Below are 20,962 nucleotides of genomic sequence, written 5' to 3' on the forward strand. Positions count from 1 at the left end.
GTGGCACTTTTTTATATAAAGAAGCATGAAGAGAAGCATGAAGAGAAGGAGAAACAGTATGGCAAGAAATAAATGGTGGTGGAAATAGGGGGCTTGTATTCCTCCTACAGTTACTAATTGGGGGAACTACAAATAGCTTGTAGGCGAGATTACGTTGCATTGGGTGAGCTGTGGGAAATACTGAGGGTCTTAGCATGGAGTTTTCTAGAAAGTAGAGCCATGGACAAAGAATTAAATCCTGTTTGGGGGCAGGCGGCTATGGAGTGTTTACATGTGTTGGAGGCAAGGGAGTGGGCAGGTAAATGGGATCCAAAGTTAAAAGTCAGACTTAGAAGGGAAAAAATCCTATTTTCTGTTACCACCCTAACCTGTTCCATCTTACGGGTGAAATCCCACATGACAGGGGCATACACATCTAGAGCTGGTATTGAATAAGTTTAAATGTAGAGAACCTGCCTTTATTCAGATAATAAGGGGCAACCATGCAAGCTCATTTCTAAAAGGCAGCATCTTGAATACTTTGCGTAACTGTACTATCAGGCATACTAATTCAATAACTTAGATATAATTTTGGATTGTAATAGTATTTTCATTTTTAATTAGACTGAAAGCTTCAGCGGCTGGTATGAATGAAATGCATTTTCTGCCAAAGACATGTCTCCATCATGCATGATTTATAATGTGCCACCGGTTTTTTTTTGTTTCACTAAACCTTACACAATTTGTCTCCCCACCCCCAAAGACTTGAAAAACTGTAAGAGATAGTAGATAAATCAACTGAATTGTAGAAAGGGGTGGTCTTTGAAAGCATTACACGGATATGTGTGATGCCCAAGGGATCTTGGGGATGGTTTTAAAGTAACATTGTGAGAGCCCAAGTGGCAAATTCTTCCTTGCTGAAAGAAATAATTCTTCAGAGGGATGACTGTTAGAGGTGTTAAAAGATAAACTGGGGCATACTAAACATTTTTTAAGAGTTTATTGGAGCAAAAATCCATTCCTGGGAGAGCTGAAAGTGTAATTCAGTTAAGTCTTGGTTTGGAGACCTGGAGATTAGAATAAGTAACTTTGTTTTGGACCTGTTGTCTTATTTTTAATAGAATGAAAAGGATGTTGCTGTTCTGTCTGGTAGAACTCTCTGAAGGATGGGAGGAATATTCACTGTCCAATATGGCGGGCACGTGTCACATTGGATGTGTGTCTATGACAACTGAAGACCTGAATTTTAAATTTTACTTATTTTGGAGTAACTTTTAAATAGTCTCATGTGGCAAATGGCTCCCATATTGGAGAGCACAGCACAAAGAAAACAAAATGTTCTTGGAAAAGAATGTAAAGATATGGAAAACAATTGTTCATCATTGTAGTGATAATTCATAAAGCATTAATGTTTAGAACTACAGCTTTGTCATCATCATCACAGATGAAAATGGACACATTTTTCTTCCTAGAGATTGATCCTAATAGTGTCCTTAGAAATTATGGTAGTAAAAATTAGGCTTTGATAATAATAAATCTGGCCTGTCCAACAGATACTGTGATTATGGAAAAACATGGTTCCATACTCTAGTTTATGCAACTTGATATAAAATGCTGTGTGTCCCCTTTAGGTTGAATATAACAAAAAACAGTGAAGCTGACTTAGTCACAAGGGATATCTCATCAAGTAGTTAATTTGTAGAAAAATTTCATTTTTTCAATTTGAGTGAACAGATGGCCTATTCATTAAAATTCAAAAGTAGATAATTACTTGATTCCAGTATTTTTAGCAAAAGGACATTTTATAACATTATGTTTGGGGAAGACTCATAGGTCTTAAAATGTCTTATCTGGCTGGACACATAAATTCTTCACCATCTACAACTGCCTGCCTGAATAAGTCAGTTAAAAATAGCCTGGCAGCTCTTCTTCTGCATGAAAACGGTCCCTTAAAAACAAAAAAAAATACTCGTCTGTGTGAACAAAGATCTTCACATTAACCCCTGAACCCTGCCCAAACTTTCAGTCAGCAAACGTTTATCATTTTTGTGCTAGACACTTGAGACTAGGATATACATTTGAAAAGACTGTCCCAGCCCTTGAGAAGGAAAGCCCAAAGGTAAATATGTTCATTGACTCAAAGTCCTGGATTTTCTTAAAATGGAATGGTATTCCTTTCACCGTGGGCATTTTCTTAGGTCCATCCTCATAGCTTATGGTAAAATCCATGAGAATAAGAAGCAGATTTCAGTGCACATACATGCCGAAGCTCCCTGCTGTCAGTCGTATCCCATTCGAGGGGCAGACTTCTCCCTAGATGAGGGTCACACAAGGACCCCTCACAGGAAAGGGAAATACATCCCCCAGAAACAGCAGAGTACCTGTCTGCAGGCCCCTTTCCAGCACCCCTGGGGCCAGAGGTTTGAGAATCCATCATGTTTCAGACTTCGGAGAAGTAAAACAGTCCGTATACTACACTTTCTACTGTAATACCCCCACTTGGGTCTGGGATAACCCCTCCACCCAAGCACATTAACATATCCGTAGTAAGATATACCAGTGGTCATTCAGGTCACGTCCAGACTCTAGATGGCCTCCTCTTAGGCTGGGTCAGGTTTTGAAGGCAAATGAGAAATGGGACTTTGAGAAACAGGAAGTTGAGGACTGGATAGTAACTGACACCGGGCTGGCCAAGGCCCCCACCAGGCCACTCTCACAGGGACTGTGGATAATCAGATACCAACACAAAGCTGCTGTTTGGGCTCTGTGCCTGAAGAGTTCCATGAAAGACCACTGGCAAGAGTTAGCCCGCCTGCAGGTTCAGCTCCGGGGGCATTCAGAAGACTTACGCAAGAACGAAAGTTCTTCTAATAGCCAACACAGAACTCAGAACCCTGAGCTGTTCATTCTGATACTTGTACCTGCTATCTCTTCTCTTCGCTACATTGTGTCCTATTTCCCGAACTTTCTCTCTTCTGTTAATCCACAGTTCACCTGCCAGCATTCCCATTTCTCTGTGAGGCTTCTCTCTGGCTCTCCTTCCCCTGCACCTTTTCTAGGGTAAAATCCATATTCTGTCTGCCCATCACTAGAGATGACACATGGGGCTTAGAGTTTTGTCAAAGTCTCTTCAGCAGGGAGTCTTAACCATCTCAGTTTGTGGCTACAGCAACTTGGGAGGACTTGCTTTGCAACATGCCTTGGTGGAATTGCAGAAAGCTGGAATGCTCCTAATTCAGAATATTCTTGTGAACGTCTCATTATCTCCTGGCATATGGCCATAAAAATCTGAGCTCACAAATGATGGCTCATTAATAAGGACAAGTTTAACCCAGGATTTAATGCCTTTGAGAGTATTCTGTAGTCCTACTGGGCACAGAGAGGAACTGAACACGTTTTATTGCCCATTGTAAGCCTGCGATCATTCATCAAGTTGACATTCATATTTTTCCATTAGATAGGGATTTCTGTTTGCTTTGTGGTCTGGGCTTTGAAACATATGTGTCTCACTGCGGGTGTGAATCCTCTCTGGGGGGGTTTTCCTTTGTTCCTCTGTTTAATTCATTTTGATATGTCATGATGACCACACAACGGGGCTAGTGTTACCTTTTGAAATTCAACCAGGTTCCTCTTTAGGACTGACTGCATTTTCTGCGCATAGAGTTGGAGACACTGATGCCTCCTCCTCATTTATCAAACAGATTTTTCGGATGCCAGACTGTGATTCCCCCTGCCCCCCCCCCCCCGGAGCAAATTAACAATAACAACAAAACAACAAAAAATGTGTCTCTGTGCCTTGATCTTCATAGCATATTAAAAGCACAGGTCTTTGATTGACAGATACCAATGACAGCTTTTAAGAAAATAGAAATCTTTATTACTGGATTTTTTTTAAAGCTACCTTCTCTAATAATAAATAGCTATGATTCATTGCTTTTTTTTTTTTTTTTTTTTTGCAGGGGGTTGTTAGGGGGAAATATTTCCAGGACCTGTTTCATCTTTCCCCTCACCAAAAACCTGCTGCTTCTAGTCACTAGATTTCAGTTGTGATCAAACCAACATAGTGCCCCAAATGGGGTTCAATAATCCCGTGTCCCGAGTGTTTTCTCCTCTCGGCAGAGTTGTGTTAGCAGGGGAAAGTCTACAGATTTCCTTTGTAATGAATAAAATATGTGGGAAATGTGAAGGACTTATGTAAGCGCTTTTGTCACCGTCTCACTGAAGAGCTTTAATTTTATTCTGAATAATCCTGGAGATGTCCGCTGGCCCCATGCCATCTTTGCTGACTTTATATGTTCCCAGTAGAGACTGAGGACTTCAAAGTCTGTTAGGAGAGCATAAAAAAGAAAGGCCCAGGGCTAGTGAACTTTAATATTATTTTTCCCAGGGCAGCAGCCGTGAGACACAAGGCAGTGTGTTTTCTTAGTGTTCGAGCATAATTTAAAACCAGCCGGCACCAGAAGTCTTCTTGATGGAATCTGTCTTCTGAATCCTAATGTTAGATGCCGAAGGTCTCTGGTAGTATTTCGGTCTATGTTTGTATCCCAATTCTTCTGTAACACCAGCAATTGGACGGAAACATAGCCTTAGTTTAATGTCTGTTTTGTAATCTTCACAATGTAAAACACCGTCTATTGTGCTTTCAATCTGTTGGTAATCCCTCCCCTGTCTGGAGGCAGAGTACAGATTCCTATTTACTTATCTGGGGAGTGAGTGTGGGAAAGAGAAGATTTATAAAAGAAAAAATAAACTGGTTGCGCAAGTGAAGACTGGTCTTTTCTTCACGTGAGTCAGGGGATGAACTCAAATCAGGAAAAACTGAAAAATAAATATGGACCTTGATATCATGTAGAGGTGCTTGAATTCAAAACATAAATGATTTAGGACATTTTAAGATTGGGACAAATTATTCATGCATGGTGCTAAGTCATTAGGAATAATATTTTTCTATGGGAATTAATTTCTTAAATTTATTCATTACTGCTCAAGACTAGGTGGAACTTCACATCCTTTTAAATATTTTAAGCCTACAGGATTTCTTTATAAAATTCCTCAATGCACTAGAAGGGTGATTAACATAGATGTATTAAGGTTTTTTAAATATCCAAGGTAAAATTAATGTTTTTATAGTTTCCATTTAAACAGTGTATCTAGTTTTTTGCTTTTTTAAAAATTATTGAATGTGGGCTGATTAAGCTAACATTTCCCCTGTTCTATGACCAAAGATATACTAATAAAATAATTCTCTAAGGTGAGCGGCAGGCCAGATGGCCAGGGAACCAATTACCATCAGTTGGCAAACAGGCTGGGCTCCATGATTTTGGACTTGTAACAAGTAATCCTACACGTTTGTCTTTCTTCAGCTTGTTTTGTTATAAATCTGCTTTGTTTTCTCTTAGATAAATTTTGGGCTGTCAGTGATAGTTATTAATACCCTGGTAAGATTCCATGAGGAGTCAAGAGGATTATTCGTTTAGCCAGGGGTTCTTAGATTTTTTTCTTTTTCTTTTTCTTTTTTCTTTTTTTGTGCTAGGGACCCCTGTGGAAATCTGATGCCTGGGAACCTCATTTCAAAATATTTTTAAGTACATAAAATTGGCTACTTTAGATTTCCAAGGAAACTAGTTATATCAAAAATCAATAAATTATAAAAGTTGTGATACACTAAAACTGTGAATTTTTTAACACAGTCAATAATAACATCTGTGTCTAATAACTGCCATGAGTTTGAAGGAATGAGCATAAACAATATTTAAAAATATCTACAGTTGTATTACCTATAGGGCTTCCTGCTCAGTGGGGAGTCTGTCCCTCCCCCTGCTCATATTCTCTCTCTCTCTCTCTCTCTCACAAATAAAAACTTAAACAAGATAAAAATATCTATAACTTCCATATAATAACAAAATGTGATTCTTATTGGTGACCGCAGCATAAATATCATTGAACCATAATATGGTTTGTTACAGTGGAAAAGCCCCATTTCATTGAGAACTTAGTAAAAATAACAATATGAAGATTTTATCCAAGTTCTCAGTCCCCTTAATTCCATTTGCTTAAGGACCTTTGAACTAGACCATGAAGTTTGAAATCTGGAATGACCCGTGAGGCTTCAGAGTCGGGTTAATTTAGAGAAGATCCAGGTTTGTGCAAAGATTAGACATACAATGCTGGGAATTGGGGTGTGATCCCAGAGAGACTAATGTGAATTTCTGAGCACAGGGATGTTTTATCAGAATAACAGTCAAGGGAGACGATTTATTCTCTTTGCTCTATAGTTTGGTGGTGAAGAATCCAGGGAAGGGGACGTGTCCATCATCAACAAGGTCTTACAGTAGAGTTTCAGTTAAGGGGAAAATTGGGTGTCTTATGCAGTGTGACCCTAAGAGGTGTTTGTAGGCATCACCTGTGTGACGTACAGATGACTTGCTCTCTTTCGTCATGGAGTGAAGTTGGGAAGGGATGGATGCTGATTTGGGAAGGAACATGAGGTCGCCCATGATGAGGAGGGTTGGTGTGACTGCCCTAAAGGGAGTAAGAGCAGTTCTTCAAGGAAGAGAAGCCAAAGCATTTCTGATGCCTAAACATTCCTGTAAAGGATAATAAAACACTGATTACATTAGTCTTCGAATTGAGCAATTACTAAGTGCCTGTGTTAAGTGTCCATATTTTGAACAGCTTTATTTGGGATATAATTCACATCCCATACCATTAACCCTTTTAAGGTGTTTGCTTCCATCAGGTCTAGAATATTCAAAGTTGTGTCTCCAGAACCGTCCAAAATCACTGTCCAGTTTAAAGCATCTCATTCCCCCACCAAAAGAAATTCTGTACCCCTGAACTGTCATACCCAAACCCCTCCATCCCTCCTGGCCCTAGGCAATTACTCGCGTACTTTCTGTCCCTCAAGATTTGTCCGTTCTGAGTGCTGCGCATAATGGTATTCTACCATGCGTGGTCTTTGTGACTGACTGACTTAATACGTGTTCAGGGTTTGGCCATGCTGTCGTGTGCATCGGTATTCTGTTCCTCAGTGTGGCTGAACAACGTGTCCTTCAGTTTATCCCTTCATCAGTTAAATCCTCAGTATATGTGCAGGACGTGCATTCTGCCACTGCCCCTGACTGTACCAGAGAGGAGCATTGGCTGTTTTCTTCCACCCTTTGGTTCTCTTAAACCACTACCCTGACTCTACCTTCTTCTGCCCCCTTGCTTACAGGGGGGGTGAGCGCCATCTTCTTCATACAGGCAGTAGTTTTCCAACTAACTCCTCCCATTCCCAGCCTGCCCCATGCCATTTGTACAGCAGCTTTCGAGAGAATAAATTCAAATGTTCCTTTCCATCTTTTTATAGATGCTTCAAGTATTTTACAGGGTACATGGTTGTTACCTATTTTCTCTGCTTTTCAAAAAATGCAGAGGTAGGTGAATGCTCATCCTTTACTCTGGAGAATCCTGACCTTGTATAAAGGGGAAAAAATACATACAGCATGTTTTATCAAGGTTAGATATTTTAAACTGTCCAATAAAAAATTCCCCTTGTGCCACATGTACTGCTGGGTAAAAAAGGAAGTATAGAAATACTTCCAGGGGCACTTGGGTGGCTCAGTGGGTTCAAGTCTCTGCCTTCGGCTCAGGTCATGATCCCAGGGTCCTGGGATTGAGCCCCACATCAGGCTCTCTGCTCAGCCGGGAGCCTGCGTCCCTTCCTCTCTCTCTGCCTACTTGTGATCGCTGTCTGTCAAATAAATAAATAAAATATTTAAAACAAAAAAAAAAAAAGAGAGAGAAAAATACTTCCATAAGTGGAGTGGGAGGGTGACTCTTTTATTTATTTATTTATTTATTTGACCCTTTAACTTGTGTTCTTTTGTGCAGATTACATAGGCAATATAATTAAAATTTTTCTTGCAGACTACATAGGCTATCTCATTAAAATGAAATCCGAAGTCTTTCCCGCAAGTTTGATCACTGTGGTGGTCATCTCCACTGATATTTCAATCTGGTCTCCAGTGAGTATCTACTAACCCCCTCCTAACTTACAAGCAGGAATTAAGTGGTTGCCCTCCATCAGTTTAGGGCTTACATACTAATATTTGTGAACGCACACCAGGCGTTCATGTAAGTTTCAGACGTTAATCCTAGGAGGCAGGTGGTTGGTGATCTCTGTTGGGAGAGGAAGAAACTGCCCCCAAATTGCCCTGTTCAGAGCAGTGAGAACCAGCGAGGCGGCTTAGACCTTCTCATTTGTAAGTCTTCCCTCCTCCAGCCTCAGAAGAGCCTTTACAAAGCTAAACAAAGGTGCCAAAGGGACTTAGAAAAAGAGCTCCTCTCTGACTGAAGCCCCATTCATTCACTCGTGGACTGTGGATACTTGCCCAGCCTCAGGTGAGGTTGAGTGAAGTACTCTTTTGATGTGTGAAGGCCGGTAACCTCCCCTAAAAGCTCTGCAAACTCCCCTTGTCAGTTTCTCACACTTGCATGGTTTACAAAATTCCGCCCCGATCTCTCTGCTCTTTTCACTCCAGTACCTGTCTGACTCCTCTTGGGCCCTTGCAAGCAAGGCACCCTCCCAACAAGGGCTTTCCCTCTCCCAAACCCTGTGCACCAGAAATCTGTGACGCAGACTCATTTGGAGAGAAAGGTAGGACGTTAATTCTGGCAACAAACAGCCGGATATTGCACAGTAGACACTGCTTTTCCCAAACCCTGAAAGCTTTCCTACTGGCCCCTTTCTTGGGAATCCCGAGCTTCCTGCCCATTTCCCTTTTACCCTCCCTTCCCTGGCTCCTGTATCCCTCTGCTTCCAGATCCTAAACATGATAAAACAAACCCTTGAGATCCTTCCTTGAGTCCTCCTTAAGCTGCCTTTTTTTTTTTTTTTAAAGTCTAAAGGAAATTTTAAGAACGACTCCATCTGTAGCCTCATCGCACCTCAAGTATTATCTAGTTATCATAACCCTATAAAGGAAGGTACTTTCATCACAAATCTGTGGTGAGGTCATCAAGACAGAGTTTGATCATTTCTTCAAGATCCCCAGCCAGCCTGTGCCCCACCCAGCACTCCCCTTCTCAAGTGTGTCTGGAAAAGTCTGCCTCCAGCCTCAGTAGGATAGTCTTGCTTCCAAATGTTCTGTACGTCTATTTCAGATGATATCTGCTGGGGAGAAATATTCAGTAAATAGCTTTGTGGCTTGATTCAATCCAGGGCCAGTGCGGTTTGCTTCAGTATTGTAACCTGGTGTTAACCTTTTTTTTCAGCATGCAATTTACATCTGGTGGAGGTTAAATAACAAATAGCAGAAGTGAAAAATTTCCCTTTACATGTAGAGTGTATATTGTACAGCGTGGATTAAATCGGGTATTCTCCGCGTTGTGGGCACGGCTCTCATTTGGGGTTGGATGGTGCTTTGTTATGGGGCCTGCTTGGGCATTCTAGGATGTTTAGCCACATTTCCGGCTTCCTCCAACTGGATGCCAGTAGGAAACCCTGCCCCCAGTTGTGACAGCCAAAAATGTTCCCTGACATTGCCAAATATTCCCTGGGGACAAAATCACCCCCAACGGAGAGCTACTGACGTGCAGTGGACTCTCCCAAGCTTAATATTAAAACAAAACAAAAACATGATGGTGCCTACAATTCTGATGGTGTTAGTGGTAAATTTGCTATGCGCCTGTGTTTAGGAACTACAGAACTGGTCATTAATTTTTGAGGCTAATTGCAGGTGCTCATGAATTATAGAAATGATAGAGCAAGAATGCATTATGTATTGGTGGCATTCAGCTTAATAAACTTGACTTAATTAAGACAAATTATCTGTTCAACTCTCATTGACTCAGGGAAAGAGCAGTCCGCTCATTCTTTCTAGCGTGTGTCTATCTGTCCTCTGTCCTCATTTTCTTTTTTTTTTTTTTTTTTTTTTTTTTTTTTTTAAAGATTTTATTTATTTATTTGTAAGAGAGTGAGAGCGAGCACAGGCAGACAGAGTGGAAGGCAGAGTCAGAGGGAGAAGCAGGCTCCCTGCGGAGCAAGGAGCCCGATGCGGGACTCGATCCCAGGACGCTGGGATCATGACCTGAGCCGAAGGCAGCTGCTTAACCAACTGAGCCACCCAGGCGTCCCTGTCCTCATTTTCTTATCACTGGAAATTGAAGTTAGTCCACAGACATTCATCTAGTGCTTTTTGTGTCCTTTAAAGTGCTTGGGTTTTAAAACACAGCGTGTATAAAGATTATGAACTTAGGATGCTTGTGAAATCCTTCCAGAATGCTGTTCATAGCAGATGAGTGGTTGACCCGTCTACGATCATTTCTGTTTGCTCTCTCCTTAAATATCTCCAAGGGCAGAAATGCTGCCATGTGAATTGTTCATTCCACATTTCCACTTTGATGATTCAGATGATTCTGTACATCCAGATTGCTTACATTTTAGTCTGTTTCCTCATATAGGTTTCCTTTGTAAATATGTGCCCTATGATCGCAGAGGTAGAAACAAACAAACATGAAGTTCAAGTGTCTGGATGTGGATGTCATCGTTCTCTCTTTCTCTCTCTCTCTGTCCCCATAAGTCAGATAGTCGGGTTCTTTGTGCTGGACACCTCATTTTTGTTTCTGATCCTCTCATTCCCAATAGTAACTATGATGATCTTATTTTATATTCCAAATATATATCGATCTGTTGTAATTTAGTGTAATGAAAAAATTGTGTCAAGGGTATTTATAGCAGTCATGACCGGAAAGGAAGTCAGATTTGCCTAATTGAAGAAAAAACAAAGGTCTTCGCCCCTATATCTTCCTCAAGCCTCTTAAACCTCAGACTCTGTCTTATTCCATTTGGTAACTAGTAATCTTGTGCTCCCTGGAAGAATTTTTGCTATGACGATATCAAAGAAAAGTGACTTCTTTGAATGGGAAGCTTGGTCCTAACCAAAGTAGTATAAGAACCTAATGGTCAAAGAAACTATAGCACAAATAGTTTAGGGGGAAAAAAGAAAACAACAGCAACAAACCCTTCTCTCCCCCTTCTGTCCCCCAAGAGAAAACTAATAAGCAAAATCCCTAACGAAAAATGGGTAGTGCATACTTTGGAAGAAATATATTGTGCTGAAACAGGGCAGTTTCTCACTGGCTTTCATTCAATGGCCAAAGAATGATTTTCAATCATCAGATTAAGACCTCCTCCAAGGAGCAAGGGTTTAGGTCCAGGGAGACCATTACCTATTTGGATTTGAAAGCAATCTTGAAGGGGAAACGGATAAGGTGCTGACCTACTGTCATTCTTTAATTCAGTAACAGACTCAAATTTCCTGGTGAGGCTGTCTTTTTCCATCTTATGATGGCTGAGAAAAGACCTAGCTAAATGAATTACAGGTTTGAAGGAAGTATCTAAGAATATAATCTGTCCCTGGCAATTGGATGGGTTTTCCTGGTAGCCCATGGCAGCCTTAGCTACTTCTGCTTTCTTCCCCACGTGAAATAACCCCAACTTAAAATAGCCCTAGCAGGCAAGTCAGACCTCCTGGTATCGCTAATCCATTAGGAAAGCAGAAAGTGGGCTTAAGAAGTCTCATATTTCCTAAAGGGAGAAATTTTTTTTTAATCTCTGTGAGATGATGAATATTAACTAAATTTATTGTGGTAATGACTTAGCATTCTATGTTAGTAAAGGCATCCTTCTATAGACCTTAAATTTACACAGTGCTCTATGCCACTTACATCTTAATAAAACTGAAAGAAGGGAAAAGGACAGATCTGTAAGCAAGCCTCATTTCCTAGAGGAAATACGCCCCTGCCGGTGGGGACCAGCTCAACCATCATGTGCTGGATATTCCCGTGGAATTTAGCAACTACAGGAACCCATCAGAGAGAATTCATAATATACCAGCTGTGGACTCAAACCTACCAAATCATGAAGGTGTGGTCAGACGGAAGGGATGGGGGGGTCTTGTCTAGATGGGACCACTGATAGAATACCTGTCTGCCTGTGATGGCCAGTCAGGTTGTCCTGAATGTTCCAACCAAGGTTACTGGAACGAAGCACAGAGTGTTCATGATTAGGTTATCGCCAGCCACCCTAGTTCTGCCGGCCAGTAATAAATCTCTAAGCTGATTTATTTGCCTTATCGTGAAAGTCCTTATGGCACAAAACCACAGGTTAGTGAGAAACCCAGAAAGATGAACAAAGCCAGGTGATTCAGGGTCTCCTTGTAAACTCCATTTCTTTTATGTATAGGGCCTACTAATTCTTATGAAAGAGAGAAGTATAGATTCTTTGAATTGGATCTCTTCATACTTAGCATCTCCCAAGGGTGCTACATGAACCATAATGCCAAAAAGCAGGAGGTGGGCTGATTTTTGATCAAGGTGGCAAGTGTCAGGACTTAGAACTCAGCCCCTTCCATCACCAATGGGCATATGGTACCTGAAGTAAAATTAAAAAATACAAAGGGGGTCCTGTGTGGCTCAGCTGGTTAAGCATCTGCCTTGGACTCAGGTCATGATCCCAGGCTATTTCTCCTTCTGCCCCTCCCCCACCCAACTCATGCATTCACTCTCAAATAAATAAAATCCTTAAGAGCAATACATTCAAGGTACTATGATAAAACTTTCAATTGACCATACTAATTGCAGGGGTGATAAGAGCTGAGCGAAACCGTCACCATGAAATCTTGTATTAGCCAACTGTTCCAACACCTCTCTTGGAAACAATAACAGTCTTGCAAAATCCAGATAAAAATGATCTGGATATTTCTTTTTTACGTGGGGAGAGTGCATAGTGAAAATGATGCCAACGTGATTTCATATATGTTTTTTAAAAGCAAAAGCAAAAGCAAATAAAAAGAACAAAGGCAGGATGTATGCCACATTTTAGATAGTCATTAGTTCCCCAAATAACAGCTCTGATAGCCCCTAGTCACTGTCTAGTTCAGTTAGGGAAACTAATGGAAAAGTCTAGAACTTTACTAGGACGTTCTGAAAATGCCTTTCTGCTACTCCTGAAGGAAAAAAAAGATCTTTGATTTGGAATTTAACATATTTGAAAATTAAAGTATTAAGCAGTCACAAGTAAATGCTAATGAATCTCTGTAATTTCTTTAAGAGAAGTAGAAGTTACATTAATCCATGCTGACCTGAAGTAAATTCATCAGTGTGCACTCCTGAAGTTAATAGCAAATTATAATTATATAAAAACCTCCAAGCTTGGTTCTTTCTGAGGTTGGTAGATGCCTCTGGCAAAAGCGTGCTGTATTTTGAGCCTACATGACTTTTTCCCTATATGTCTTACCCCACCTTGTTCCCCCCACCACCAAAATAAACACATAGCCCTACCTATTTTCTATGAAGATAAGTCAATTTGAACCAAACCTCAGAGGTAGCCAGAGAGTGGAAAAAAGGGCAGGGGAAGGGGAATCCGAGATGAGGGAAGTGGCTTCGAGGCCCTAATACTTCAAAGGAGGAGTGTATGAAGCAAGCTTGTGCTGGTCTTCTCCTTGGGTTTCATAGGCAGATCACACACTTGGAAAATCATTGCTTGGAAGTCATTTGTAAATGGGTGATCACTTCTAATTTTGCTTCAGGGTTGCTGTGTGGCACAGTGAACGAGCTTAACCAAATTCACGCTTCACATCAATAACTTGCATTCCTGGGCTCTTGGAAATCAGAACGTTTGCAAATGTCTTTGAAACAACTCTCTGGTTAATGCTGTGTGTGTACCTAACTTTTTAGCACCCAGAGGATTGTGCCTCCCTGAATTACTTATTCCACCCACACAGCAGGTAGAAGGAAGGAAAAGTGATCACGCTGTGACTCAGAGTAACATTTTACGAACACTGCGTTTTTGTTTACTATTTAGATATTTCTGATCATTAAAAAAAAAAAAAAAAGTACAGGGCGCCTGGGTGGCTCAGTGGGTTAAAGCCTCTGTCTTCGGCTTGGGTCGTGATCCCAGGGTCCTGGCATCGAGCCCTGCATCGGGCTCTCTGCTCAGTGGAGAGACTGCTTCCTCCTCTCTCTGCCTGTCTCTCTGCCTGTCAGATAAATACATTTTTAAAAAAATCTTAAAAAAAAAAATAAAATATTAGGATTTCTGTCTCTTTAAAAAAAAAAAAAGGTGCTTCCTGTACCACTTTCTATGATATGTGATTAGATTCCTTCCTTCCTGGGCTATTGTGAATATACTGAACTTGTAGTATTTAACTTAACCTGGAAAAGATGTTTTACATGCAAATTTCAATTTCTCAAACACAATCTGCTCCAGTAAATCTCTTCTTAAATTTTTTTTGTTATTCTAATTAATATGGATTATGACCTTCTGTTACCAGAACTAATTAGTCATATATATGCATATTTATCATATATAGACTTATTTATACCTATCTTTGTATCCATCTGTACATATATATATAATTATTCATACCCCTCTTTTTAAAAAATGAGTGAGACAGGAACAAATTAGGCAAATACAAAATAAGATCAGGAAAATGAGTTGGAACCAGAAATGCATTTGTGCCCACATTTCCAACCCCAGAGTCTTAGATAATTCTGGCTGTGAGCTTTCTAGACGTCATATCTCAAAGGAAACATGATCAGTTTCAAGGTTCCCTATTAGTTGAAATCAATCACTGCTCTGAGCCTGGTTTTTCAGAGACGTAAAGGGCACCAGGACCAAGTACAGTGGTCATTGTGGAGTTACAATTTCCCAGAGTGGGGATTATCTACATTTTATTAATTAGCTTTGATGTGGCAGGTCCACAGATGTCCCTTCAGAAACCACTGAGCTAGAAATGAGAATGCTGTGTTTCTTGTCTCTTATTAGTTGAGAAGCCCTAATGGCCAAGCTTTCCAGCAGGATTCTTTGTAGCATCTTGATCCTCCTATGGGTTTCTTTCCACAGAAGACTTGCAGCTACAGGACCCAAGGAGAGAGAGAGAACCAGTACACAAGAGAACTGGTACAAAATCACCCACGTGTAAAGTTCTTTAGGCATTGCTCATTTTGCTCTTAGCTCCTTCAATATCATTGAAGCTAGAGCTTCAAGTCCAAAAAATGTTGTAATCCATGGGAAAGTTGTAACTTTGACATTCTTGGTCATTTCGGGGAGTCTGCCCCGAAATACGGTACTTGCTAAAGCAATGCTTGTCAAATGTTGCCTGCATGTGGCCAAGTGGGGAAGAGCACAAAGAGGATACAGATCAGTGTGACTTCTTGAAAGGCCATTGTCTTCTTTGGGTATGATATTGATTGGAGCCCAAAAGTTCTCAAACAGTAGAGAATCTGAAACAAATACTTTTTCCATTTAAAAATAAACACAAGCCTACTAACCTACACAGACTGCATTGGTTTCTGGAATAGATAATGAAATCCTGTGTTTCAGTAGGATCCAGTAAGCCCTCCCTCCTTTTAGATAAGAAATATAATAAAAATAAGACCAGTAATAAGAGCTGGTATTCATTGACCATTTGTTGTAAGCCAGGGATCACGCTCAGCATTGACCCTGTTTTAATCATTTCATTTTATCAACCACCTGAGAAGATATGTGCTTTTCTTTCATCTATTTTATTAATGAAGAAACCAAGGCTTAAAGATATAAATAACTCGCCCAAGGTCACAAGACTCATAAGGAACAGATAAGAAAACCAGAATTTAACTCCTGGTCTGACTTCTAATGACTTAGAAACCTAACTACATTAAGTTCTGAGCCTGTTTCTCATTCTCAAGTAGCAGATGAAATTTGTAAGGGAACAGGCTTACCCTCGGAAGGGAGGGGAACATCTGTGGCTTATGAAAATATGGATTTACTGTGCTGGTATTGATGTAGCTACCATGAGAAAGAGTTTGGTTTTCTGCAGTCAAGAAATAGAGCATGACAGAGCTAGACCAAATTTTGAGTGGCCAAACATGCCTAGGAAAGTATTCCAAACTTGTAGAATTGTCGTATTTGTTCATTCCTGAGTAACTTCCTTATACCAAGAGGAGGTACACACACACACACACACACACACACACACACACACACACACAGTTCAAGAGGAGTGAATAGATCTATGTGAAATTTTGTCCTAATTACTGCAGGATTCTCTCTCCACTGATAGCATTTACATGAAATGTTTTGTTTTCAGGGTCAAAAGAACAATATTCTCTGAAGGGTTGATCTCACATGACTGGGACATGGATTACACTTTTCCCAAATGTTTTTGATATTGTTTATCTCAATAGGTATTTGAAGAAATTAGCACATTGACCCTGTTATTTTACAGATGTTATTGCTTAGTTCAAACTAGGTTGATTTTAGTTAGTTTTTTTTTTTTTTAAGTGGGAGTATATTTAAAGCCCAAACTCTAAAAAGTTAAATATTACAGGAAACAGGTAGATACAAGAACAATTATGAAGTCGATGCATGTAGTTCTGAAGTTTGGAGAGAGCCTGGTAACATTAGCTTTTTTCATTCATTCACTAGCTAAAGCCCACCAGAAGGTTCTACCATAGATGTGGATAAGTAACTTGGAAGAATAGTAGAAGTGGGGAGGGGGCTATTAGTCTAGAATAGATTGTGTTGCCCATTTATTTCCCACCCTACCCCCCATTGTGTGAGGTAAGGGAATTTCTAGTTATATACCTGTACCTTTTTTAAAAACCTATTTTTTATTTCCATCATGCGTAGCATTTGCCTTCCTCCTAGGCAACAAACTGTAACGCGGTTGTGTCCTTGGCTCTTTCCTTCCTTAGAATTTCGTTTTCCAAGCCTTTTGTGGAACGTAAAGGGTCCTAATGTCTCTTTCTCCCACAACCCTCCTAGTTTATTTTTCCTTATGGCCAGTGTTGTGGGACTGGGAAGCAGATAAAACAGTCGTGCCCAAGTCAGATAAGATGCTTAAAAATAAAAGATACCATGAGCTGCAATTAGGCAGTGCCCAAGGGTCCAAGTAATCTCCTTTCCTGTAATAGCTGTGCTTTACCCAAATGAGAATTTCCACATATGAAGTGTGCGGTAGAAAAACTGCCCACTTACTCAAGCTTTCTCTCAGATTCAAAATAACATTAAAATGGGAATCACCATAGTTTTCTTATATCATATTTGTACAAACACATGTTTACATGTTTACCTTTTTGCCTTTTCCTGAGGCTCTCTTTCAGTCTTCAGATCTTATCGGTGTTTTTTTTTTTTTTAAGATTTTATTCATTTATTTGACAGAGGGGGCATAGGCATAAGCAGGGGGAGCAGCAGGCTGAGGGAGAGGGAGAAGCAGACTCCCCACTGAGCAGGAAGCCTGATTCAGGGCTCGATTCCTGGACCCTGGGATCATGACCCCAGCTGGAGGCAGACGCCCAACTGACTGAGCTACCCAGGCATCCCTTATTGGTGATTAATTTAAAGAGAGATGGGACTTCTGAACTCACGTGATTTATTGCCATTTTTTGCCTAGCATCTGGATGATGGCTTGGTCTTCCTTGATAATTGCTTCGCAGTTTTAAAGAGGGTTAAAGAGAGTTTCATTGCATATTGAAAATGCAACAAGTGAAATGAAGCATGGCAGACATTTACAATGGTGTTGTCTCTTCATTTTAGATGGTAAGGTTGAGGTTACGAAAGAAGGTGTGAAGCTCTGCACCATGGGTCCAGGGAAGGTGTTCGGCGAGCTGGCGATTCTTTACAACTGTACCCGGACAGCGACCGTCAAAAGTAAGACTGTTTTCTTATTTTGCCAATACTTTGATATCTTTTGCCTTGGACCTTTGAGATACTGATCACCATGCCTCTGGATCTCATCTTCGTGATTTCGTGAATCGATATTTTAATTCTTACCGTGCGCTGTGGTTGATACATTGGTTTGCCCTTGTCAGGGAGGGTTAACAATCTGTTCTGCAGAACTTAAATTTTATCACTGACTCACGGAAGTTGTTCTTTTAACTTAGACTTCTTATCGATGATGATTTGCAATATGTTACAACTTTATAAACGGAATAGCGGCGGAGACCTTCCCTTTTCTGCCTTTAAAGTCTCATGCTAATACTTAAGGAAGTTATACAAATCTGTCTATTCTGGGTTACATTCTCCCATAAATTCCATGTGTTCATTCAGTGGTTTAGAAAAAATTTAAAGGAGAAATGTCCTTCATCTCATTCAAACATCATTGAGCGAGATACAGCCTGAATTCTAAAATCGTGTCGGAGGATATTCTTGTCTTCAGCTGTTCATCAAGCTGTATATTATAGTATTTTTCTTTTCTACTGATTGAGCTTATTTTAAATCGGGGCAATAAAGCAGCTTGTTTCCCTAATTTTACATGTATGTGTATATATGATTTCTCCAGCAACTTTTATTACTCAGTAGAAACAGCTGCAATCCTTGCGGGGTGGGGAAGTGGTTGTTTTAAGTACTCCTTCCTGACTCTGGCGGGGGAATGAGCATGTAACAAACAGAGCTGAATGCAAAAGCCAACAGTGGAAGGTCCGTTGCATCTTTCGGCAGCTGTATTTCATGTTGGGAAATGATCTTCTGACCCATAATCCTGTAGATGATGGCAATCACAAATCATTTTGATTAGGTTTTGTTATTTAAAAAAAAAAATTCCTTTTGGCAGAAATGACAGGTTATCAATTAGTTTTAGCTGGATGCCTTTGAATGTTTTGTATATCGGGGTTCTTTTTCTCCGAAGTGTGGCCTTTGGATACCAATATGACCCTGAACCTTGGGTTGTAAACACGTGGCCAGCCAGCATCCCAGAAGTTGTCCTTTGTGCCTTGTTAGTGAATCGCCTTTTTACTCATTGAAGTCAGTCCCTGGGACCTCAGTTGCTGTTGGGGCACCTCTAGGATGAGTTCTACTTGACATTTGAGTCTTGATCTTTGAAAGCACAAAACTCTTTTGAATGACCGGCCCCACCTGGTTTTTATTTTATGTGATCACTTAATTACACAGCTCAAAGAAGAACGAAGCCCCGTGAAGCGTAACAGAAGCTGCCACAACTTGAACTCCCGTAAAAAGTGCCTTCAGTAAGAGAAAGAATAATCGTGACACTATTAAGTGAAACAGATTATGCGATCAGGCTGCATTTTTCTGAGAAATACATTCCTTGTAGGTCAGAAGGCCAGAATAACACATCTTGATTAAAACAGGCTTTCTCAGAATTGCAAATAGTGAATTGTGCATATTTTAAAATATTTCAGCCTTGTATACTGCTCATTTAATCCTAATGAAAAACCATGATTCCAGAAAGGTCAACAGTTGGTAATAACATGTGCTTCATCTGTTGAAGCTTCGAATTATTAAAGAAATATTTTAATGAATATTGCAGCAAAGATTTTTTTTTTATGAGCTGATTGCTTTGCTTTGTGAAATTTATTAGGTTCATATAAAATGGTGCTCATCTGCTGTAGCTATCGGACTCATGTTTGATAAATTTAAACGCACACTTTGGATCTCATTCAGTGAGACGGAAGTAGGTGTTGAATGCAAATTATAATCCTAACCATTTGGGGGACGTCAGAACATCTACGTCAAGGAAAATGAGTAATGGAGCGTGTTCTTAACAAAGACACAGAAAAGGCGCCTGTGCACGAGTGTGTGTGTGTGTGTGTGTGCGCGTGTGTGTGTGTGTGTGTGTGTGTGTTCAGAGTACCTACTTAAGATGTGGAGGCTGTATTGAGAAAAGAACCTAAGCTTGATGGAGTGCAGACCCATCTTTGCATTTATAGATGCTCAGAGGTTTCTGCAGGAGTAGGGAGTAATATCTATTACCAAGATACTCTGAATGTCTTGTAAAGAACTATAAGGTGTGAATAATGGATTATTTCTTATTCAGGACCTTTTGTCCTGTCTCCTACACTATCCAGGGAGATTACATCTGTGACCATGATCCTTAAGTACCGCTTTAAATTTATGTTTAAATTAAACTTTCCAGCTGATCACTGCATAATTCTGATTAGATTCCATTAGGAATGCTGCTTGTACCAAATGACTACAGAATATAATACACTCCCGCCACGCGCCGCCCCCCACCCCCCGCCGTGCTATCTTACTCATTATGTGTGCTATTTCAAAATGTCCTTATTTGGCTTTTTATATCCAGTCATTTCTCAGGATTCAGGATTTTGTCGACTCTTGTCCATTTCTTAACTGTCATTTCGCCAGTCATGACCGTTTAGAGTAACTTGTGAAATGGATTCAGCCACTTGGGTGTAATAGTCTAAGTCCTAGGAGACTGCCCGTCCTACTGGATGGCTTGTGTGTCCTGCCTCTTTCTTTTCACTTACATAGGTTGTGACCCTCTTTCTCTCAACATTATCTACTTTATTTCATCATCCCTCTCTCCTTTCTTTCCCCCTCATCAGCCTGAAAGCCGCGGAGCATTTTAATGCATTTTTAATCTCAAAGTGGTAACTAAATCCTGGGTGACATTCAAGAGCTCCTCAATGTATATGAGTCATTTCGTGTTCAAAAGAGCACTTTTTCTGAAATTGTATCGGGCCATGAATAAATAAATCTCAGTGACTTCCTGCTAGCAAAGCTGATTCTATTACCTGTGGGATTTTTTTTTTTTTTTTAACTTAGGGTATTAAAAAAGTTGTTTTCTTGTTAAAGTTACAGATTGATCGATGATGTGAAATAGGAGACACTTGTTCATAATGCTTCGACAGAAAGAGTCTCCATAGTCGTTTGAAACAAGTCCTTCGCTTTTTCATCTGGGAGGGATCAGCTGGCATTCCTCTGGAAGTAAATGAATATATACCACTGATTATGATGGCAACACTGGGAAAGCGAACCGATAGCACCAAGAATAACTATTTTAAAATTGAAACCATAATGACTCGAAAGAAAACCTCATACAATGGTGTAGGAAATCTATATTCAGAATCTATTTTTATCTTATAAAACAGCACCATTGATTTTTTTTTCCCCTTAGAGGAATGAATATATCTAAATACATAAAAGTGACATTTTGTGGGAACCAAGTGTCACAAATGTCTTGAGGTTCTTCTAAACACC

General features: G+C 40.2%; 1 protein-coding gene across 2 annotated transcripts in view; it reads left to right on the forward strand.

The window, feature by feature from the left end:
- PRKG1 (protein kinase cGMP-dependent 1) overlaps positions 1-20,962 on the forward strand; it is a 1,242,412-nt gene that overhangs the window by 444,121 nt on the left and 777,329 nt on the right. For both annotated transcript variants that reach the window (XM_082721092.1, XM_082721091.1), the window contains exon 3: positions 17,543-17,656. In XM_082721092.1, coding sequence (XP_082577218.1) covers positions 17,543-17,656 — 114 coding nt within the window. The remainder of the gene's footprint in view (positions 1-17,542; positions 17,657-20,962) is intronic.

This window comes from Mustela nivalis (genome assembly GCF_964662115.1).
Source record: "Mustela nivalis genome assembly, chromosome: 2".
NCBI lineage: Eukaryota > Metazoa > Chordata > Mammalia > Carnivora > Mustelidae > Mustela > Mustela nivalis.